Source organism: Notothenia coriiceps, unplaced genomic scaffold (assembly GCF_000735185.1).
Source record: "Notothenia coriiceps isolate Sejong01 unplaced genomic scaffold, NC01 NC01_scaffold00031615, whole genome shotgun sequence".
Classification (NCBI taxonomy): domain Eukaryota; kingdom Metazoa; phylum Chordata; class Actinopteri; order Perciformes; family Nototheniidae; genus Notothenia; species Notothenia coriiceps.
The window spans coordinates 4,886-14,679 of NW_011364316.1; the positions used below are offsets into that span (position 1 = coordinate 4,886).

The 9,794-nt window shown below is 42.6% G+C and overlaps 1 protein-coding gene across 4 annotated transcripts in view; it reads left to right on the forward strand.

Moving 5' to 3' along the window:
• Positions 1–8,765, forward strand: part of LOC104960191 (nucleosome assembly protein 1-like 4) — a 13,024-nt gene extending 4,259 nt beyond the window's left edge. For 3 of the 4 annotated variants that reach the window (XM_010788166.1, XM_010788168.1, XM_010788167.1), the window contains exons 5-14: positions 913–999; positions 1,343–1,477; positions 1,580–1,651; positions 1,757–1,896; positions 2,111–2,256; positions 5,518–5,537; positions 5,660–5,779; positions 5,931–5,966; positions 6,127–6,177; positions 7,162–8,765. In XM_010788166.1, coding sequence (XP_010786468.1) covers positions 913–999; positions 1,343–1,477; positions 1,580–1,651; positions 1,757–1,896; positions 2,111–2,256; positions 5,518–5,537; positions 5,660–5,779; positions 5,931–5,966; positions 6,127–6,177; positions 7,162–7,200 — 846 coding nt within the window. In that variant the 3' untranslated portion in view covers positions 7,201–8,765. Of the gene's footprint in view, positions 1–912; positions 1,000–1,342; positions 1,478–1,579; positions 1,652–1,756; positions 1,897–2,110; positions 2,257–5,517; positions 5,538–5,659; positions 5,780–5,930; positions 5,967–6,126; positions 6,178–6,730; positions 6,767–7,161 lie in introns of all 4 variants that reach the window. The other variant, XM_010788169.1, reaches the window with a different exon arrangement.
• Positions 8,766–9,794: the final 1,029 nt, after the last annotated feature.

Genomic DNA, 9,794 nt, shown 5'->3' on the forward strand with positions numbered 1-9,794 from the left:
CGCTAAGTGTGTCGTTGTGTCGGTTGAGTTGGACTTGTGTGTATTTCAGTGTGGCGGCGTTAGGTTTGACAGGACAATAGTCGACGCGTCCCTCGTCGTGAGCCGCCCGACGGACGTGACTCACGACACACCTAACCTAAACTGGTTTAGGCGCCCCCGAATTGCATGGCCGAGTGCCTACCGGGTAAATCAAGGCCATGCCTGAAAGCATTCGTGCATGGGCCTTCTTTAGTTTACCTACGACTGCGTACTACTGCAAAGTGTTGCTGCCGCAAAACCCCTCCATAAAGGCAAAAGAGCGATGTCCCACATGAAAACTACTCAAAACGGACGGGTGGCAAATTGTACGCTTTGGTGAAGTATTTGTGTGGTCCCCTGCCCACTATTGGGGGGGGGGGGGGGGAGCTGCGGCGAGCCGTTTAGTGGAGAAAGTGAATACTGCTGAATACACATACTTTACAGAGATGCTGTATGCGAAACCAATGTGAGTTTGGAAAATTGCACAGTATTTTTCTATTTTAGTATACCTCAACAATGGAATTATGATCAGTGGAAATGGCCATGACATGTGACCTTTAAAATAATTCAGCTTTATGGAATGAATGCTTGTTTGTATACAGATTTTTCACACTCATATTCCCAGATTCCTCTGTGATTAGTGTTGTCACACTACCAAAACTATGTCTTTGATACAATACCTGCCTTTTAATTATGTTATTAAAATGGCCACTATTCATGCAAAGTGCTTACTGCAAACATGGACGCAACCTAAAAATACTGCGAATATTAAAATACTTAAATTTAAATAAAATGTGGTATTTTATCCTTTTTAAGGTACTGTGTTCTTCATAGTTTTGTGTATCGAGCAGAAATTAAAGTGATTATCTTTGTCTTATTGTTTGTGTGTCCCAGAGACGAGATGTTGTCACAGGAACAGTGGAGCCCACAGATGCAGAGTGCGAGTGGCACAGTGACAGAGAAGAAGAGGAGGAGCTAGCGGTAAGCAAAGACTAAAAAACTTTTTTCTTAAAAGCCTTATCACTTTGCAAAGTAAATGTTGGTTTTTCACAGCAAAGGACAATATTATTTCCTTATAGTGACAGACTGCGTTAATCTCATAAATAAACTAACATCCTGCAAAAAAATCTGGAAAAGAATCACCAACAAACAGGACATGCAAACTGTGAGAGTTTATGTTGCTGTAATCTTGATTTGATCTGATTTTTTTGCACACACAAGTCGAGCTGTGGGTTTTAAAAGACCTTGGTCTCAAGGGCACTTCACCAAAGCTTATTAAACTAAATGTAGATTTCCATTAACAGTTCCATTTCACTTCCTGTAGGAGCAGGTAAAAGAAAAAGCTTCTATTGAGGATGCAAAGAAAGAGGAAGCCAAGCCAGAGGAAGACCCAAAAGGCATCCCTGAGTTCTGGCTCACCATATTCAAGAGTGTGGACATGCTCAGTGACATGCTGCAGGTACATTTCAAGGATTTGTTGCTCACTCATGCCTGAAACGCATAACAACCGGTTCCTGAACAATGTCATTTGGCTTTAAACTGACTGTTTGTCTACCACCAGGAACATGATGAGGCCATCCTAAAGCACTTGAAAGATATTCAAGTCAAGTTTTCTGAGCCAGGACAGCCAATGGTCAGTATCTTCATGTTTTAATAAAGAAATACTATCATTCCTAAGTAATAAACTAAATACAGTTAAAATACTAGGTGACATAATCCATCTTGATCTTTCTCCCAGAGTTTCACATTAGAGTTCCACTTTGAGCCCAATGGCTACTTCAACAATGCCGTGCTCACTAAAGTCTACAAGATGAAGTCGGAGCCTGACGCAACAGAGCCGTTCTCATTCGAGGGGCCCGAGATCATTGACTGTGAAGGGTGAGAGCACACATACTGTGGTTATGACACATGATGTTGAGGTTTAAGATCAAATAGATTATGTGGTTTGTGAAGCCTCTCTGTTCACTCTTTCTATATTCATCTTTTTTGACTTAACGTCCCACATATCAGCCTCAACTTGGCACTTTCACTGACCTTTTTTTGCATCCTTGCTTTAGACTGCCTCTCACTTTTTTACATCTCCTCTCTGTAGCTGTCAGATAGACTGGCACAAGGGGAAGGATGTGACTGTGAAAACTATTAAGAAGAAGCAGAAGCATAAAGGCCGCGGCACGGTTCGCACCGTTACCAAACAGGTCCCCAACGACTCTTTCTTCAACTTCTTTAACCCTATCAAAGGTGAGAGAGAACACACTCGGAAACACGGGTATACAAAATATACTGCTTTCTCTTGCAATTCTTTTAGAGAAACTACTATTCTTTTCAACATCTGTCTTTCCCAGCAGTGTCTTTTTAAATTCAGGCATTTTTCTGTTTGCTTTGTACAAAAACACACTAGCTTGACAGTCAACATGTTTTAGTTTGAATCTGCAGACGTTATGGCAACATGCATGTCGTTATGGCAACATGCATGTTATTTGACTATTGGTCACTGCATTAAGCTGAATGAACAGCAGGTGGCGGCAGACTCTTAAACTGTGAGCGGGTGGAACAGTCGAACTGTCTGTCGCTCACTGATGTTGGGCTGTGTACACGAAACGGTTTACTCTACCTAAAAACTTTTACATCTTTGCTTTTACCGTTATTAAACATCTTTAGTGGGGTTTGGAAGCTTTGGGACGCTTAACAGTTATCCGTTAATGACTCGCACAGAAATGACCAACTCAAAATGTGAGGCAGAGTTGTGATACATCTATTAAAAATAACTATAACCCACTAAAAAATTAAAGATGTAAGTGTAAAGTCAGCTAATGCACATGCTTATTTTATTAGGAATAAATCAAAGGAAGAAGATGAAACATTCAACAAAATGGCAAGCTTCTGCAACAAAAAAGACTTGGCTCGTTACATTATACAATCATTCTGGCAGTTTAGTTAAAGTATAAAGTCAAATCTTTAAGACATTAAGTGACCTTGATGGTCTGATAACCTATATCAAAGGCAAGGGATGTCCGTCTAAAAAGGTTAGGCTTTTTTTGTTTTGCAGTGTAAAATACAGTGAGACAATCCCGTAAGTGAAACATCTTGAAATGATTCATGAGTTCTTCTCTCAAAGGATCAAAACGCCTTTTATTTCATTATTGGATTGTATTTCCTGTGTAGTTGCCTTACATGTCAGACATGCCTCAACTTATTCTGTCTTTGGAAAGTTGACCTGATCACTCATTGGCTGAGCAATAGTTTGTTCTACTGGTTCAGGCACAGCCTCGGTATATGACTGGTTGGTATAAATAGCTCCTCTTAAATGTGTTCAGGTGTGTGGTTCCGGGGTTGGGATGTCCATTAGTGAGGAAGCCATCACTCACTGATCATGTCAACATGCATAAACAGTGTGGTGTGTGTGAACACGGGTTATTTGACTTTTTAGATGCAGCCCATAATGAGCCTTCCAACGGTTTGAATGTATGCTGATCATACAGTAGAAGACCGTGTTGGAGAACAATTTCTAATGCTCACACTGAATAATGACTAAGGAGGTCATAACCTTGATGTTACACAACAGTTTCCTCTAATTCAGTATTGTTGAGAGCAGAGGAAGGATGGGGTGATGTCACCTCTAGCCAGTGTATGGGTGCTGGAGCACAGCTGCTTCTATACAGCCCGCCACTTTCTGTGGATGTGACCTCACTTTGTGATGCCATTTAATGATCGGCATGGCTGTGGCCTTAAATGGGCTTTTAGATGTTGGTCAATTACAGCTCATCCAAAGCTACAACATTGAAAGCAATTATAAAACTCATTTTACAGCCGCCTGTGACGTTTTTGTAACGAACGTGCAGTCAAAAATATCACATTTTAAGTGCTTTATCTTAGAAATTATCCTTCTCTTGTCATCAGTGCATGACATTAAGGATTTTGGGAGATGGCCCTGTGGGCCATCAAAGCTAATTTACAGATGGCCCTGAGCCCAATAGAGATTGCCCTGAAAAATGCGCGCGGACGAAATGACGCACGAAGGGTTTGGGGGGCCTCCCCCTAGAACATTTAGATTTTTTTAGGTCTCAGATGCTGTCTGGTGCATTCTCTAGACTGAATTATAAGATGAACCACCACAATATTATATTGTACAATTTCAATTGTATTCTTCATTTCACTTGTTTGTTCTTGTTTGTTTGCTCGCTTGCATGCCCTGCATAGCTATAAGAAATACTTAAGTTGTTGGTCAAGACACTTTCCATCTGATGAAGGCAAATGCCTTCCCAGATGTAAAACAAATTGAAAACATTACATTCAGTTCCAAAACACTCACTGCCAAAACAAACATTATTTACACTATTATGGCCCCTGTTAAAAATGTTTGTAATGTTATCTACTGTAAGTTGGTCGAACGAATGCCTCCTCATCCGGAAGCTGACCGAGCAGACCCGAGCAGCAGTCGAGAGGAGCCGAGCGCATCCGCGAAGCACACAAAATGGCGACGTCAGAGTTCCCGTTAGCCGGCAAATCTAAATCTCTTCGGTCAAAATGTCCGGTCAAACTAATTTCCCTTTAGCGCAATACCGCTTCAGTTGCGCTGGGCATGTAAACAAATGCATAATGCTGCGCTATACTTTGTNGACAAGAAGAGTATGTGACAGACAAGAAGAGGATGTGACAGACAAGAAGAGTCAATTCTAATGTCTAACACTTAATGTGGAGAAAGAGATGTGCTGTCTGGGTTGATTGTGCGTTNTCCCGTTAGCCGGCAAATCTAAATCTCTTCGGTCAAAATGTCCGGTCAAACTAATTTCCCTTTAGCGCAATACCGCTTCAGTTGCGCTGGGCATGTAAACAAATGCATAATGCTGCGCTATACTTTGTAGCCTCACCCAGTTGCATAGCGACGCTTATTGTTTAGGTGTCTTTTAATAAGCAGGTAGTCATATTATTAGCTAGAACTAGCTGGATCTGATCGATATGGACATAAACGCGAGTGAAGTCTAATCTGACGGAAGAGAGAGGTCAGCTGCTGCTGAGTCGACACGCAGCTCAGCATAATCACATGCAGCGGTGAGCGGAACAAAACACACACTTCAGGTTAGAATATCACACGTAGCTATTTTAATTACCTCTTGAACTACCGTAACTAGTTATAGATATGTTTACTTTTACTGTCGGGTCACTCATTACTGGATCTGCGAGCTGCATGATACTGGCATAATAGATGGTGAGACTTCATTGCCCGATCGGGCAACCAGCAGGTGAGGCTTCATTGCCCGATGAGGCAACCAGCAGGTGAGGCTTCATTGCCCGATCGGGCAACCAGTAGGTGAGGCTTCATTGCCCGATGAGGCAACCAGCAGGTGAGGCTTCATTGCCCGATCGGGCAACCAGCAGGTGAGGCTTCATTGCCCGAGCTAAATACTAGATGGCCATCGGGCAGTTGTTAATGTCGAGCCCTGGTCATTATAAAGCAGGGTTTTGTAGTGCTTATTGCTTACGTTTTCCTTTTCTTTACAGCTTCACCAGAAGGAGAAATGGTGAGTAAAATGTAGCTTTTTTTCTTCATAAAACCAGCACCCATGTCATCGTGTCTTCCATTACATGAATCTATGGGATTTGTAGCTGTGTTGAATGGTCTCTTTGTGCTCATGTTTTATAGGACGAAGACTCTGAGTTCACCCTAGCCACAGACTTTGAGATTGGTCATTTCTTCCGTGAGAGAATAGTTCCCAGAGCAGTGCTGTATTTCACCGGAGAGGCCCTGGAAGATGATGAGAGCGTGAGTGTTTTTGATCCAACACGCTGTTGTACTTGGATGCAGAAAAAGCCACAAAATGGGACATTTACAGACTGGAAGAAAACATATAAGCTAAATTTGTCAACGCTGGTTTACGATGTGTTATTTCACCCTGATTCTTTTTTGAATGCAGTTTGAAGAGGAGGAGATGGAGGAGGGAGATGAAGAGGTTGGTAATACTATTTTCCCTACCATTTGAATTAGATCTTTTATACGTCAGCTGGGCGTCGCTGTTCACACAACTATATCATAAAAGCACTCATTGTTTATATTTATTAAGGAAGGTCATTTTTGGAATACATTCTTATTCTCATTTCTTTGATTCTCAGGAGCAAGATGACGAGGGTGATGATGACGACGATGATGAGGGAGACACCAATGTGAGTATACATTCTTAATTTTTTTCTGATTTGATTTATAGTGCCTCTACTTACGATGTTTATCAAGACATAACCTTTTTGAATAGAATTTTCCCTAAAGGTTATTTTATATATTCCCAGTTTTAACCACCAGTTCACAGGCAACACATGCTGCATACGTCTCCTCCTGTTCATACTCTTAACAGGCTATCGGATACTAACTCATATGTAGTGACGGTCAGTGAAAGAGACATCCATTTAGTAGTTTAGTTGGACTGAAAGGACCATTCTCCATTTTTAGATATTCCAGTCTGATGGTGAGCAAGTGCATAACATGCCTCCATTAGCGGTTTGAACAGGAGTGACCAACAACGCTGCCTTGTTTATGTAAAAGTTTGTTTTGGTGCCTGTTGTGCAGAATGTGTTTGTCCCGTGATACCTGCTGCACATGAGTTATTCATATTGCTACAGAAATCCAATGTCTCCTTTCTGAATGCGACGGTTGATTAAACTTGTGCATATTGTTGTCTCTCCCTTCCCTGGATCCCCCTCCCCCCCCCCCCCCCCATTACAGGCATAATCAATCATTCTCACCCCATGCAATTTCTAGGTAAGGGAGAAATAAGGATGGCGTCCCAAACACTTTCTTACACTTTCTAGTCCTTTGGCTCTGGTATATTATTCTGGCTGCCGCTCTCCTTTACTACACTCATGATTCTTCCAATAGTCCGAGGTGTTTAGGACCCTCAACTTACACCTTGGGTAGACACCGCTTTTTTTTCTCCCTGTCCTGTCTTTGCTCTTTATCTATCTTTTTGTTTTCCCTCTGTAGTCCCATCCCAGGTTTCTAACATTGCACCCTTTGTTGTACACAACCAGGTGCCTTCATTCTCACGCCTGCTTTCCTGTTAGCCTCATCTATGGTTGCTAGTTGATTCCCAGTGGCCTCATTATCTCACTCTTCTTTTTTTTCTAATCTGGTTTCTCTCTGTCTATTCCCAACAGAAAGAACAGCCCCAGCCTGCCGAATGCAAACAGCAGTAACCGTGGTGACCTGGTGGAGACCTTCTCTTCGTCAAATCAGTTCTTAGCCAATCAACGAGTCCTCCTACGCCATTTTATGAACTCATGAACGCAATAGAACACAAACCAAACTGCGTTTTTTTACTATGTGCATGACTTATTTTCTTTCGTCTTGCGCCCATCTAACACTTTTATTTGGCTTCATTCAAAACTCACAGCGGGAAGTGATTTGACTCTAATAAACTACCATGTCATCACACAGGGGCAGTCTTCTTCTTTGGTAAGGTGGAGTAGGTTGCTACTGCCAACAACCTCAGAACATCATCATATTGAAAAAAGCATAGGAAAGAAATGGATCCCAACTTTAGTTTTCATGGAAATAAATCAGTTACTCAGGGTTTTTTATGCTAGTTACAGGAAAGTGTTGAACAAGTCTGACTTAATCTTTCACTGGGGTTGCTGAAGTGTTTTTCTTTTGTTATGGTATTTCAAGATGCATACAATGTATCATTTTGAATTTACTTTTGAAAATGTTCATTGTCATTTCATTGGACTATTTATTCTGGTGTAATGCAGCTGAGGGGTCGCATTTCAGGAACTCTGCTGCAGTTAAAGGCTTATTCTCATTGGCTCAAATCTTATTTGGGCTCAGCAGTTTAACAAAACGTGGAAACTGCCAAGTCATGTTTTTTATTATTGAAATTAGTTTAAAACTTAAGAATTGTGTCCTCCATTAATACTGCTCTCACTTCTGCCCAGCTCTATTGGGCTTAACAAGCATTTAAACTGAGCACTTGATTGGACACGTAACACTAACTAACATCATGTGACAGGCATGTGGTTATACCTCAAAACTGTAATACATATATATAGCTCTTCTCTGTTTGCCCTTGGTTGTTCATGAACCCACGTCAACAAGGATGATAAAAACAATTAAAAAATACAAGCTTTTGAAAAGTTGGAATGTCTCTGCATAGAGAAATGCTCCCGTCTGGGCTCTGCATTTCACTGCAGGATATCTCACTTAATCAGACAAAGGGACTGATCCACAACCTTTTTTGGGTTGCATCAGTCTCGTATGCATATTGTTCTAAACAAAAGTTTAAAGTCAGTGATGTGACGGGGTAGAGGATGTTTGGATCAAATGAAAATTCTGTTGCCAAGAAGCCAAAAGAAAGACAAAACCCACCGTCCTTTTTTATTCAACTGTTTGCCAATTGTCATTAACAGTGTAATCTAATTTTAAAGTTGTTAAAGAATATATAAATGGAAAACAAATGGAAGAGATTGCCAATGTATTTTATATAATGCACGCATTTCGGCAGTTTGGATGGACACTTTCGCCCGGTGTCAGCTCAGCGAAGGCAGTGCAGCGGAAAAAAACCTCTTTTTAAAAAGAACGATTGTAGGTCTTCTTGGGAAGATCTTTCAGAGCCACGGTTTTCATCTTCAAATTAACCACATTGGGCCGTGTGCTAGCAATGGCCTTAACTGGTTCTTAATCACAATATGTTACTTGCGAAATATTTCTTTTCAATTTGTACAGTTAATTAAAAATATTCTATTAAAGTTGTGCAACATGGAAATGTGTTGAGTCCTTTGTCCTTTAAAGGGACCCTGTTATGCTAATTAAATATGTTATTTTGTGCCTCTACTGTGACATTTTTACATCTTTTAATATTCAGAAAGTGCTTTATTTTTCTCATACTTCCTCTCTGAAGAACCAGCACCTTACCGTGGTAGAGAGGTTTGTGTGCCCTGATGAACCTGGGGGCTGTGTTGTCTGGAACCTTGTGTTCCTGGTAGGGTCTCCCATGGCAAATTGGTCTCAGGCAAGGGGCCAGACTAAGATTGGTTCACAAGACCTCATGAAAGACGACACACGAAGTGAGGATACCCGGCCCGGAGGAGCCCGGCCGGGCACAGCCCGAAAAGGCAACGTGGGCAACACCTCCGCTTCTCCGTCCCGCGGGCCCACCACCTACGGGAAACAGCGATGGGGTCGGGTGCGCTGCCAGAAGGGTGGCAGTGAAGGCAGAGGGTCTCGACGGAGCAGACCCGGGCGACAGAAGCTGGCTTTGGGGACGTGGAACGTCACCTCTCTGGGGGGGAAGGAGTCGGAGCTTGTGCGGGAGGTGGAGCGTTACCAGTTGGATCTGGTTGGGCTCACCTCTACCCACAGCGTCGGCTCTGGAACCTTACTTCTGGATAGGGGTTGGACTCTATTCTTCTCCGGAGTTGCTCAAGGTGTGAGGCGCCGGGCGGGTGTGGGGATACTCACAAGTCCCCGGTTGGGTGCTTCGTTGTTGGAGTTACCCCAGTGGACGAGAGGGTTGCCTCCCTACGCCTCGGGTTATGGGGGGGAAACTCTGACTGTTGTGTGTGCTTATGCACCCAACAGCAGTTCAGAGTATACGGCCTTCTTGGAGACCCTGGAAAGAGTCCTGTATGGGGCTCCTGAAGGGGACTCTTTAATCTTGCTGGGAGACTTCAACGCACATGTGGGCAATGATGGAGACACTTGGAGGGGAGTGATTGGGAGGAACGGCCCCCCTGATCTGAACCGGAGTGGTGGTTTGTTACTGGACTTCTGTGCTAGTCATGGATTGGCCATA